The sequence below is a fragment of the Thermobia domestica genome, chromosome 3 (genome assembly GCF_964235325.1).
Source record: "Thermobia domestica chromosome 3, izTheDome1.hap1.1, whole genome shotgun sequence".
Taxonomy (NCBI): Eukaryota; Metazoa; Arthropoda; class Insecta; order Zygentoma; family Lepismatidae; genus Thermobia; species Thermobia domestica.
In genome coordinates, this window is record NC_137456.1 from 38,809,048 (window position 1) to 38,823,615 (window position 14,568).

General features: G+C 34.4%; 1 protein-coding gene across 1 annotated transcript in view; it reads left to right on the forward strand.

The window, feature by feature from the left end:
- The window catches only part of LOC145680300 (uncharacterized), a 29,614-nt gene extending 15,640 nt beyond the window's left edge, over positions 1-13,974 (forward strand). The window contains exons 3-5 of the mRNA XM_081750663.1: positions 5,856-6,111; positions 7,444-7,565; positions 12,193-13,974. Coding sequence (XP_081606789.1) covers positions 5,856-6,111; positions 7,444-7,565; positions 12,193-13,110 — 1,296 coding nt within the window. The 3' untranslated portion in view covers positions 13,111-13,974. The remainder of the gene's footprint in view (positions 1-5,855; positions 6,112-7,443; positions 7,566-12,192) is intronic.
- The last annotated feature ends 594 nt before the right edge of the window (positions 13,975-14,568 follow it).

Consider the following 14,568-nt stretch of genomic DNA (forward strand, 5'->3'; position numbering starts at 1 on the left):
TTGTTATGTTACTCCCTAATTTCTCTTTTTGGAACAAATTTAAACTTTTTGCCTACTACATGGGAGAAAATAAGTAATTTTACAGAAGTAATTATATCGACACTTCTGAATACAAATATTTCATTAAAAAAGTTTTGAACAAGTAACGTTGGATTCTGGCGAATATTACAAATTAATTAATTTATGAGAAACAACTTTTATTACTAATATTCTTATTTAACTATGGATTTTAAAGAAAACGCAATCGTATTGCAGATAAAATAACATGGAATGTATTAAACTAATGCTACTTTGGCAAAATTAATCTTTGACTTAAACAAAACTCAAGAGATTTCTCTCTTTTTGACATTTCTTATGTTTGACTTGTTTTAATATACCAAATAAAAATTGGAACAATTCTAAATAACAATTTTGATCAATATTTTAAGTTTTATTTAGTCCATAATATTATTGAAGAATAATAGTTTTATACTTATAAAAAGTCATAATATTAAAGTTCTTGTAATGTCTGAAGTGGTACTACGTCAAAATATGCAGCTAATGTACAAAGTATTATAAAAATGGCAGACGTTTTTAAAACTTAGTTGTTTATTTCTCTTGTAATGCGTTTCACTTCTTTTAAAACTAAAAGCCATTAGGATGCCCATCATGTGAGGATCCCACCTTCTTTGATAACTGTGCTTCATTTTCTCATTATAATGATAGACATATTCTTTTCACTTGCCGCATATATCTCCCAAATTCTTGGGGAAATTATTAAAAAAACGAAGTGAATTTTTAGCCGAGTTGCCCATGGCTTTAACTATGTTTTTCATTAGGTTTAGTTTTATATATTGAAGAAGTGGTAAGCAGGAATTTACTACAGAAACATGCTTAACATTGGGATGTCCTCGTGTATATGTTTTTCTTAGAAGTCAGATTTTGTTAGTTGTGTAACTCAATTGCCTTACTGTCCAGAAGCAAAGAAAACAACAGTATTGTTAAATTATCCCTGCAATCCTAGTAGTATAGGAATGGCGTTTAAATGCCCATAAGTTTGGCAGTAGCACTTGTAACAATCAATACTTACAATAATAAAATTATATAAACATACTACCGTACACTTCTTCCTTTACGTCTACAAAATGCCACTGATATTGGTAGTTTTGTGTTCCTGTTTTATAACAATAATGAAATTCTAGTGTTGGAATCTAGTAAATTCTATTCCTGCATAATATACGCAAGCACTTCAACTTTATGCTCAGTGAGGTTCAGATCTCTCAATAAGCTAAGCAGTTTAAAATAATTGATTAGGTAAAATTAATTCTTTTCAGGTTCTGGGCTATAATTTAGGTGAAAGGACATGGGAGTTCAGAGTAATTAATTCTCTGTTCTGCTGGAGATAATTCTTCTAACACATTCGAGTCTCAGCACGTTACATAGCCGTGATTTTTTTCCTCAGTTGACGAATCACGTCTCCCTGACGTGATGAAATTTCCGTTAATTTGAACATTGGACGGATATCCGTAGACGATTTTCGACTTCTCATATATACTTTATGATTCTTTTAGTACTTGTAAAAAATCCAGGTGTCAGTGCATCCGGTGCAGAGCGAGTTAGAGCGATAACAATTAGGATACGTTTCTCGCGTCTTTATATGCATTTTTGACTCAAAATGGGAGATTTATCCGAAGAATAAATATGGAATATGCTTGATGAGTTTGCTGTTGATTTTGGATCTGAAATTGATGATCCAAATATTGACTGAGATTATGTTAGCGGCGCTTCTATAGCAGGGACGGTTTTTTTTTTTTAGCTTGTAATGACAGACCAATAAGAATGACTGTAACATAAGCAATAATGCGAATGAGTGGGAAATATCTCTTTGTAATATTTTCTTAGGTACAACAATCGTATTTATTTATATTACACATTTTCTGGCAATGGTAGAACGACAGGAGAGCGAATGCAAGAAGGGCGAACGACAAAGAGGCGACTCCAGGCGAAAAGTAGTACTAGTCGGTCTTGCACTATATTTTTACTTTATACTTATAAGCCATTTCAAAGTATCTAATATGTGTATTGATGGTTTGTAACATTTGAAGGGCTGTAATGCGCCAAAAATCTCATATGTGCATACTTATAATCAATCATATTTGTTGTCGGAATTTTTTCATAACTGAAAAAGGTACATTTATAAAACAATATTAAAAGGTACATAAAAATGAGAAAACAGGTTGATAATATTGTATTCTGTAGTACTAAGTACATATTTCAACAAAATAAATATTTCATTGCTTTAACGTTTTTACACTATTTTTATAAAAATTGAAAAGTATCGCAAAACCTGTCGACTTGAGGGAGAAACATCGCAGGACTGGGCACCGACTCGAAAGTGTTAAAGTGAACCAAGGACTGAATTTGAAGTTCATGCGGTGAAGAAGAATTTGAGGTTCATCATCTTACTAGGAGTTAGTATTTTTGAGCCAATTGAAACAAATTAAAACAGGATGTAATAACTTAAAATACCATAATTACGTTAGCAAAGACAGGCAATTATGTGCAATTACACGTACTTCGTTTCCAGAAAAGTATCACAGTGTGTAATAGATTTTAATGATGAACTACAAAATGTTTCAACTCTAGACCCTGGTTGCTATCTTTGATTTTCCTTATAGCATATTTCAGAACAAAGTTGAAAAATAGTGGCGACAATGCATCTCCTTCTTTCAGGCTATTTTCGACGTGAAAGCTCGTGGACAAAAATGTTCCTACCCGGACTTTACTTTGGGATTCATTTAAACATATCTTAATTAATCTAATTAGCTTTCTCGGTATTCCAGGTTCTGTAAGAACGTTGCATAATATTTCTTTCCTAACCAAGTCGTAGGCCTTTCTACTATCAATAAATAGTTGATGTACCGGGGTATTGTATTCCCACTTCTTTTCGAGTATTTGTCGAATGGTAAATATTTGGTCGATAGTTGATCGATTTGTCTAAATCCGCACTGATAATCTCCAATAATATCATCTGCGTATGGAGTTAATCTTGCTAATAGAATATTTGAAAGGATTTTATAGGATGTTGGCAGAAGAGAAATGCCTCGATAATTATTACAGTCAGTTTTGTCGCCTTTTTTGTGAATTGGAACAATGATTGATTCTTTCCACTCTTGTGGCAATTCTTCCTTGTTCCAGATAAGGAGGATGAGTTTGTGTATCTTGTTCCACAATTTTTTGCCTCCAGCTAAAATTAACTCAACCGGAATTTCGTCTACACCCGGAGATTTGTGTTTCTTTAATTTCTTTATAGCGGTTTCTACTTCTATTCGGTTGGGTTCTGGAATATATGGTTCTGTGGTGTGTATATCCTTTTCTCCACGCACATTAGTTTTTGGCTGCGTATTCAGCAAATGGCCAAAGAAATCTTTCCATCTATTAGATCCTATCCGTATCAGTGAGAACTGTACCGTCAGATTTCTTTAATATATAAGCAAGAGATTGATAGCATTTCTTAAATTCGCTGATCCCCTTATACATGTCCCGGATGTTTTTATTTTTACTATTATCTTCAAGTTCCTTAATTTTAGCTGTCAAAAAATCGCGTTTCTTTGTTCTAAAAGTTTTGGAAGTTTCCCGCCTGATGTCTACGAAATTTTGTGTAGTTATTTCATTCGGATTTTGTAGCCAACTAACTTCGCCTGTTTTCTCTTCTCTGCTAGTTTAATACATTCCTGGCCGAACTATGGTTTGTTCCTACGTATTTCCGCGTGTCCCAATTTTTCATTTGCTGAAATTTTAATATTATCTCTAATTTCAACCCAAGTATCCTCAACACTAGTGCACTCCGAATCTTCTAAAATCGAAAAAATGAAATGAAATCTTTAACTTTTACGTCCCACTGTTATACGGTTAGGCTAAAGGAGACGATGATGATGAGAGATGAGTGAAAGGGTGGAATGAAGAAAGTGGGAGGAAACGGGAGAACCCCGAGAAAACCCACGAGCACAATGTTTGTCCACCACAAAGTCCACACGGTGCTGGCTGGGATGGAATCAGGGACCCCAAGCACTGAACGCTCTACCACTGAGCCACCGCACCCCCTTCTAAAACCGAGAATCTATTCGAAACTTCAATCTGGTATTTCTCTCTTACCTCACTCTCTTCTAATTTCTTTAAATTAAATCTATCCGTTTTCGGACATTGAATATTTCCTTTATTCAGCGATAATCTCTCTCTTATTATCGCTGCTACCAGGTAGTGATCAGTGTCACAATCAGCCCCTCTAAACGACCGGACATCAATTATACTAGATTGCCTTCTATCTACTGAAACGTGATCAATTTGATTATGTGTTTTTCCGTCTGGTGAGGTCCAAATGTATTTATGAACTTCGCGATGTGAAAATTTTGTACTCTTCACGATTAGGTTTTTGGATGTTGCAAAGTTCACGAGTCTAACACCGTTGTCATTTCTTTTTTTATGCAGACTTTCTTTCCCTATAATCGGTTTGAAAATATCCTCTCGTCCTACCTTCGCATTGAAATCCCCTAATAGAATTCATGTTCTGGTTAGAATTCTTTCACAAAATACCCCATATGAATATTTTCTATAATTAAATTCAGTGCAGGCAAACTGATAGCCTACCATCAAAGTACAAACAGCAGTTGAAGCCACTGAGAAAATTCGGAATGACACAGACAATATTATGACAAGTGATATGGTTCTTCCAACAGTTGGTGGAAACGAATGTGGGCGGATTGAATCTTGCAGAGTACCAGATACCAAAGCAGTACCTGATCGCATTTCTGAGGAGGTACGAAATCGATTTGAGAAAACAAGCCATTTGGATGCCGCTAAACTTCTAGATTCTGAAAATTTTAGTGATCTTTCGAAGAAATTTCCGGAGCACATTCTGGACATTGCGGTTGGAAGCTACCAATGTTAGATAAGCAGCGACTTCGCACGGAGCACTTGGTTCTGTCAGCTTATCCTTGAAAACAATTTAAGGACATTTTTAGCGAAATAACAATCCTTTTACATATAATAGTGACCATACCAATGTCTACAGCAGAGCCTGAAAGATGTTTTTCATCTCTAAAGAGAATTAAGATATTCGTGAGAAATTTCCATGAGTCAAGAAAAGTTAATTGCCCTTGCCATGCTCTCGATAGAAAAAAGTTTGATCAACAACATGCCAGATTTCAACTCCAGGGTGATGGAGAAGTTTGATAGCATGAAGAAGCGAAGGATGGATGGAAACCAATACGTATAGAACAGAATACGTAGTATCGAATCTAACTTCAAGTACAAAGTGATCATTAGTCATTTTTAACTATTAGAATTCTTCTGCCTTTAAGTGGTTGTTTCAAACTCTGGCAAGGAATTCATAAACGCAAATAGCTTAGTTCACAGCATTTGTCCAGGAATATTCTTTTTACTACGCTCTCTTATTTTTCATTGAAACGTCGAAACAAAAGTAGTGCTCGGTTTACAATGTTCCAAAAATGGAGAAATGAATTGTATCGGTGTAACATTTGGCTAAAATATGAGTGAGAAAATGAACATTTGTGAGAAGCGAAGTGACTGTGTTTTTTCCCATTAAAATGAAGGTTTCACCTCATGGCCTGCATAATTTCAATTCTCTGTTTCTTGACAGTATTAAGGATTTAGCGTGTAAGAATCTCCATATGAATACGTTCAAAATCATCTACCAGCAAACTATAGAATGACTAAGTTAGTATGTACTTTTCTTCTTAAATATAACTGTCTTTTCTACTTTGATTTTCATTATCACGCTTGTCAGTGATATACAAAATTGTTTGTTTTTATTATACTATGTCCACCCAAAATTATAAAATCCATACCTTTTTCAGTTGAACATTGTTAGAAACGAATCAATGCATTTATTTGCCTTTACATCATGCTTCTCCGATAAGGAAAAGTTGAGGAGAACCTTAATAGGTCAATGGGAGAAGAAGATGCATATTTTGCGGCAAATGACAACACGAAACAAGAGCAGAGAAAAACAGAACATTCGAAAGTTTCGAGAAATGATGATTGAAAAGCTAGCCATGTCCAGAAGGAGAATCCGGGACCAAAGCTTTGTATGGTACAGCTACACAGCACCAGGTAATCAACAGTAGCGTAATTGGTGGCAAAAGTACTTATTTTCCTTTTAGAATAAATCCAAAAATGGAATGCTTGTCATATATAGATACAGAGAAGACATAATTGTTTTAATTTCAAGTATTCTAGATTCTGTATTGTTTCACGTATTCTTTGTTTACTTACGGTGTGTACCAGCGTTTCAACATACAGTCCAGTAGTTCAATGAATGTAGTTCTGACATAATCGCTTTATTTATTGTTTCACAGTACTATGCTTTCCTCTGCATTGCAAAAAGTAAAATAGCATTTAAATATTTTTAGTACAGATGTTGAGGGGAAAAATGTATCAAGTGTGTGTTTATAGAGTGTGCTTCGCGTGTCCAAAAGCGTTCATTCTTTGAAAGCAGTATCTAGTATGATATATTTAAAACACGTGTTCTTGGCAAACAGTTCGAAAACAAAGTGATGACATACATTTTGTACATACATCTGGGACATACTTGGACAACACAGTATCTGAAAGGGATGAAAATGAGTCATCTGGAGGTATTCAAAGAGTGTCGGTAATACGTACAGTGTCCTACTGTGTCTAAAAGTAGTTTCTGTGTTTTTTGCAGTGTGGACGCTATAGACATTGCCAAGTGCGCGTCCGATTCTACATTTAATTAAACGTTGCTATCTTCGCATGTTTCTTCTAAACTATCTCTTCGTACTTTTCTAATATTAAAAAAAAACTTTGTAATATACTGAAAATATTTTTTTTAAACTCAAAATCGAATGCAGAAAATCAGGCCATCTTATATGTCTTCAAATACGATACTTCAAAGTTGCCATCACCAAACATTTTGGAATATGTCACAATTAGTACAACATTTCGGAATAGTATATAGTTATTCTTTCTTCTTACAAACAATACATTTTAAATGTAAGGGGAGTAAAATTAATTTTGTAGTACGTGATATGCGTCTTTGAAGCACCGGTGTGCGTCCACTTCCCCCAAATGATTACGTACAATCCGTGGAAATATACGATTCTCTCCCTCTCTTAAAAAAGAAAGCAGTAGAAAATACCGGATTTGTTTGTGATTAAGCTAAGATAACTTCATAGATTAAGTTTTCAATTTCGGAACTTTTATCCTTTCTTAAAAGCATCATTATAGTATAATTCAAGTCCGATTGTGCTATTTTCAGTAAAAGAAATTGCCTTTCCCAAAATGAATCTCAAAACCCAACTTGCGCTCTAAAACCCGACTGTGGATACTCCTGTTTTGAAAATTCGTTAATTTGTAATTATTGAATAATTTGCCTTGTATAAGTCCTTGAAAATATTTTATTGTTCATAACATTTCTTTCAGAAAAGGATTTGAGAATTATTCTGATGGAGATAAGGGCAAGAAGATATCACTTGAATCGTCTCATTTCGTCATGCGATCCTTATTCACCTTTTGTACAGGAAATAAGAAAAGTTCATTTTGAGGTAGGTTTTCAACAATTAGTTCTTAAAAGGAAACGTGTCATAAATCAACTTAAAAACAAAGATATGTTAATTTTTGTTATTTTTTAGTTGCAAATAATTCAAAGTTCTCACCCAAAAAAATTCGTGAATCTTTAATGAAATTCCATAACCCCAGGCTGACTGCGAAAAAAATCCCTCCTCCCCTTGAGCTAACCTTAACTTACTTTTGGTAGATTTTCTCAAGGATTTCCTTTATGTATTCGACTTTTCATACTTACATACTAACATACCTTACATGTTTGTTTCTTGAAAATCAAAAGCAAACGAAAACTTTGTATAGGCCTATATCAAAGATGAATGTGTATTAGTAATGCAATACTATATATGTTTATTCCATATCCATATGCAGATTATTATTATTATTATTATTCCATATATGTATAATCGTATCATTCCATACTTAAATTATAATAGAATTAGTGGGCCTTAAGGCGGATTTTCATGCCCGCGTTAGAACGGAAGCATCACATGTAGCGTATTCACCGTAAATTATTTTCGTTTTCATACATCCGTGCGTGTATTGCGCCAAATTACTACTCCCTAGCTAATGCGCATGCGTAAAATAGAAAGTTTGCGACTTCCGCCATGTTAGTCAGTGAATACAATAGTGTACGCGCGCTACTTCCGTCAGAATTGAACAAATTTCTACTCTGACGCGAGTGTAGCGCGCCATCTCCGATGCGTGATTTCATTGGCTGTTTAGCACAATCGCTCGCAACTCACGGAGGTAAAGGACACATGAAAATCCGCCTTTATGCAGAGTCGTTCTGACGCGTGATTAACGCCATACTAAAGAGTCAGACTAACATATTTTTCCTGCGGTAGTCAGACTTTTAGTATGATTTTAATCATACGTCAAAACGACTCTGCATAAGGCGGAGTAAGTTTAGATAAATCTTTCATTCTTAGAAATAAATTACTTCTGTTAAAGAACATAAATTTATATATATATATATATATATATATATATATATATATATATATATATATATATATATATATATATATATATATATATATATGTGTGTGTGTGTGTGTGTGTGTGTGTGTGTGTGTGTTTGGTCACAAAATTATTAATGAAGAACAGTGTAAAAAAAACTTTGAAAGTATATCAAATAAACCCACTGTCCTCAAATGAAGGCGGCCCCCTACTCCTTCCTTTTAACTTCGAACCAAGAAATTCTGTCAATTTACATCTGCCTATGGTTTGAACAAATTGAAATTGAAAGAATATGGAAACAATTTTAAGAAACTATTTGCTTGGTCCGTAACGGATTCCGAACTTCTTATTTTGATTAAACTTCAATAGAGTTGTTAAGCGCGATCCAGACTCTAATTGTAACACTTTTACTTTACCTACTGCAGATTCATATTTCGTCCAGAGGAACGCTTTATAATTTTATACTAAAATTTATGTAGTTTTTTTTTTTTCGGAAATCAATATTAGGGAGAATTTTCCAGGAGAAATCCCAACCAGAAGCGGCCACAGGATTTTTTTTCAAGAGGGCGGGCAAAAGACCGATTCCATGGGGGTGGCAAAGACCGATATACAAGCCCAATCGCTAACATACACTTTGAAGTATGCATGTACATAACCTATCTTATAAAACAACAATTGTTCACACACAACTGGTTACTACCTAAATGAATTACTATTAGCTATAGTATTAACTATAGCATTACAGTATTTAATGCAAATATTAATATATTAAGTACTATAATGAGAGTAAATTTCTATATTTGGACATGAATTTTCAAGAACTGAACACAATTCAAACATCCAAGGGAGGCAATTATTTCCCTTGCCTCCCGGGGAGACCATGATCCCAACTACTTGTCTTGCAAATTGAACAATGATTTTACGCATCACACATATCAACTAACTTCATCAATGTTGTTATTTCATTAAATAGGTTCATGAATAAGTCTATACTGAGCTGTAAAATGTATACGATTATTTTAAATGAATGTTTTCCTACTGTGCTAAGCATTCATAGGGTATTTTTATGGCGTCTGTATTTTGAAAATGTAATTTACACTAGGTGATTATACGAGTAAAAAGACTTGTCAGATTTCTGAAACTCCAAACCGGGACATTGTTACGAGGGTCGGCTGATAAGTTCTCGGCCCGACCCCCTTCCGAATGTACTACCCTGATGTAATTGATGTAATGTGAAATATTGATCTTTTATATGTTTAAGTACCAAATTTCACGATTCTACCATGAACGGTTTTTATTTTACAGGTAATTGAATGAACCATGGCGGAGCCAGATGTCAAATTCACCAAAGAGGAGTTGGGAGGTGTAATGAAGTTCTTCTTCCTGCAACAGAAGTCGCCCAAGGAAATCCATGGTTGCATGCTAGACATATTGGGTGGACAGTGCCCTTCATACTCCACTGTGAAGAAATGGTGTGCGAACTTCAAGCGCGGTGAATTTTCAACAGAAGATGGTGACAGGTGTGGCAGGCCAGTGTCAGTGTGAACTCCGGAAAAAGTGGACAAAATTCATGACCTGATTTTGAGCAACAGATGGATTTTGCTTCAGGAGATAGCTGACAAAGTGCACATATCCAAAGAACGTGTTGGGTCAATAATCCATTATCAGTTGAACATGCGCAAGCTTTCTGCGAAATAGATTTCGAAATGTTTGAACGCGGATCAGAAACGCGAACGTGTGAGATCATCGCAGGTGATTTTATGGCATTTTGCGAACTCCAAGGACGATTTTTTGAATCGGCTTGTTACCCAGGATGAAACGTGGTTGCATTACTTTGATCCGGAAACCAAACAGCAGTCATGCGAGTGGCGCCACTCAGGATCTCCAAGGCCCAAAAAATACAAAGCATAAAAGTCGGTAAGGAAGGTGCTTTCCTCAATATTCTGGGATAAGGATGGTGTTTTGCTCTCAGACTACCTTCCAAAGGGCCAAACCATAGCTGCAGAGTATTACTGCAGTTTGCTGGCTAAGGTAAAGGATACTATTAAAGAAAAGCGCCAGGGAAAGTTGACACGAGGTGCCTTGTTCTTGCAGGACAATGCTCCCGTACACAAGGCTGGTAGAACAATGGATTTTCTGAGGGACCTAGGGTTTCAGTGCATTGACCACCCACCTTACTCCCCAGATTTTGCCCCTTCTGATTATTATCTGTTTCCAAAACTCAAAACAGCACTGAAAGGACAGAAATTTCGCAGTGATGAAGAGGTGATAACAGTTGCGGAACAGTTTTTTTGCAGATCTTGATTTTTTTTTTTTTTTTTTTTAATGGAGGGGTTGGAAAAGTTGCAGTATCGAAGTGCCAAATGTGTTGACCTTCGAGAGGACTATGTTGAATAGCTTCACACTTTCATGTCTGCAGCACAAGTCCTTCTGGGTCGGACCGAGAACTTATCAGCTCACCCTCGTAATGCCAATATTTTATTTAAAAAATCTCGAAGAAATTCTTAATTAACAAGACACATACACATTGAAAATTCATAGTGCACGTTTTTAAAAATTCTAATATAAGATTTATTCTTCCATACCACTCAGTATTCAAACAAATTTACATTGTATAAATATTAGTATGCTCAGACAGTATTTTGATTTGTAACACCAAATAATAATAATAATAATAATAATAATAATAATAATAATAATAATAATAATAATAATAAATGCAAAATCAGTATGAGGTATTTTAGTCTTATAATTTGCAGTTCAGTAGTCGAATTTGGTGTTCTAATTTCTCAAGCAATACAACTTCTCTCAAGACTTGTTTCTGCTTAAATATATACATATAAACAAATTAGCAAGACAAAATTTAACAACTAACTAGTTTAACATCTGCAAAACGAGGAGGAAAGGAAGAACTACTACACATTATTCAAGCTTATACACTGTTTTCACTTGTATGAACCTTTCTCAAAAAGCACATAGTGTTCTTTTTTTTTTAATCAAAGAATTCACTATAAGTCATTACAAAGTTTATTTTGCAGAGCATTAGTCCTCCCACTGTTGATTTTTCTATTAAACTTCTCGATGGAAAAAGCTCTAGAAGTAGTTAAATAACTTTCCAACTAGAAACTAAATTTCTCTCTTTGACCGGGACTAAACACGAAATCGGCTAGGACACTGGGACTACCCCTCATAACTAGAACTGTCCTGGTCAAACAGGAACGTTTGGTAAGCCTAATTATAAATCACTCAGACTTCTAGTATTTTGCAAGTAGGCAGAGCGGATAGAAACGAGGTTTAGTCATAACTATTATATTGGATTATTTCAAATTTCTAGTACTAAAGAATATAAACTTTCCCTTAAAAAGAATTAAAAATTGAATACTTTCAACTTGAAATAAAGTTATCTTTGAAGTTAAAATATACAACTCATAATCATAACACCGATTTAAAATAAAGTGCCATCAAGTAACGAACTGTACTTAATTGTGTCGACTTCAAATATGTTCATTGAAGATTTTTTATCATTTTTTTAAAGGTAGTTCCATTAGAAATTAAATTGCAAAAACAAACAATATAGTAAATTACATTTAATAACATATGAAACCTTTATTTGTCTTCCTATATCTAATCTTTGAGTTTTTATTGCAGGTGTTACCGCTTGTAGAAGTGTTGCAACGAGCCATGGTAACAGCACAAACGTTATCAAAAAAAGAAAAAGAAATAAAAATTTTGAAATCCAGTATTCAAGAAATTGATGAATTTCTCGCCGTAAACTCAAAGTTATTGGTTAATTTTTTCTATTCACTGACACAAACATGCAAAGACATTATGCAAGTGGTACAGCCGTTAACATCTGTAACTCACACTGGTGATACTCCTGAATCGAATTACAACGGACAAAAATCTTGCACGTCAAACACGCAAGCATTACATTTACCGGAACTAATGACAACATATTTACCTCTGCAAGCGGACTCTAAAGAACTTTGCGCCACAACATCTCATAGCAGATCTCAAGGGTGTAATTCTGTGAGCCAATCAGCAGAAGCTCTGATTATTAACCATTCATTAACACGGGATTTGGAAGATGCCACACATAAACGTGACCAAAGGGAATACAGTGTAAATCTTTCGCTTCAACTTGGAGCTCAGAGTTGGCTTGACCAATGCAGAAGAAGGCCACTATGTCGTCTAGCAAGTGCACGTCCAAATGTAACGACGTTAACGGAAAATTTAAACGTGCATCCGCCGCCACCCTGGTCGTTCGAAGATTCAAAACGTAAACAACTTGCTCACGAAGGATATGATGTGGAATTACTGTATCAACTTGGATTTGGAAGCTTACTTGACCAGTTTTCAACGTCAGACTCTTTTAGTTCAACACTTTCCTTTGTCGAAGACCAATTTTCGTTTCCATGCAGTTCTCCACCTTCTACAACGCCAATTCCTTTTCCAGAATCATCCAGGAGTGGTCTCTATTGTAACTGCGGTACTAACTGTTTTGTCGCTAGAACCATTTCATGTCCTTCAACATCAAAAGGTACAAATTCAGACCAAACAAAATAACTATAAATAAGAAAATATGTTTTCTTATCTCTTACAATTTATATATCCATTTATTTATAACGAATTTATGGTTAAAAATTTGAGAATGTGATAAGTTTCCATCACGACAAAATTTGCATTATTAAAACACAAATCATAAACGTTTAATTGCTCAATAAGTTATTATTTGAGATTAAGATTAATTTAGTTTTGATGAATCAATTTTAGATTTCATGTTTTTATCCCTTGTGTACTGCCGTATAATGCAATATATATCTTTTAAATGAATGTGAGTACTTAAAAGTCTGTTCTAGTATTTTCTCCCCTGTGTGTTTAATGTATTGAACACAAAATATCGTTTCCTGTTTTTCTTTTATGTTCCAAAAAAAAGAAAAAAAAGCACTAGGGTCGGTTGTAAAAGGATCCCAAGGTAATGCCCATGCAAGTTTTTTGTTTCTTCTTATCAAACAAGCAAAATTAGTAGCTTACATAATGCTGAACAAATGACAGACACTACTAATGTATTGTTTCCGAAAATTACTTCATTATTGACATTATAAAGTAACTTAGGTGAGTAGCAAAAAGAAAGTCTTCTTATATTACGCTACATTGTTTGTGATCATCTCTCTCTTTTTTTTTTATTTCTAAGGTTACTATTTGAAGCGATAGATAACTTGAAACCTGCTTACACTTTTGAACAGCTTCTGAATAACAAAGTCTCTAGTTTCAAAGGGCAAAAGCCCGTTACTTCATGAAACAATCCCAAGAACATGACATGACTTGAATATTCTGGGTTGTAGTTGCGCCTGTTACCTGGTAACGAGGTCATCAAGTATTACTTTTCTATTTTGGATGACGATGATGTCAGTATTGTTGAATATGACAGTCTGGGTTAGAGTGCAATGCAATAAAGTATTGTTTCAAAAATTTATTTGAATAAAATTTATGTACGAAACTTTAGTAATTACTTATTGTTAATTGGGGTCTTTAAGGGACCCTACAAGTATATCCTATGCAATGTTTTTCTCGGTAATACACAAGGGTAAAGTTACAATGGCTTTAAACCTATCACAATGTATGAGTGATAACATCTAACATTTATCTCCCTGGAAAAACGATAAATCATTTGTATTCCTTGATGATTAGAATACAAATGGTCAGGATAGCAAGTCTGCAATTTATTTGAACTCTGAAAGAACCTAGTTATACTAAACGCTAGAACATATTATTCTACGGATTGATACGCAACATTACAACGACTCACCAAAGGTAATCGTTAACCCTGGTCCAGTTAATATAAGTATATCTCTAGTGGCAATACTCATTTATACCTTAAAATATCTTCTGATGTTATATTCACTAAGATGATCACCTTTTAACGAAATTACAAGTTCATGATAAATAGTAAATAATTTATTCTTTGATTACCTTTTAACGTATATTCACACAAACTGTCTTGCAATCAAACATGTTAAGTAA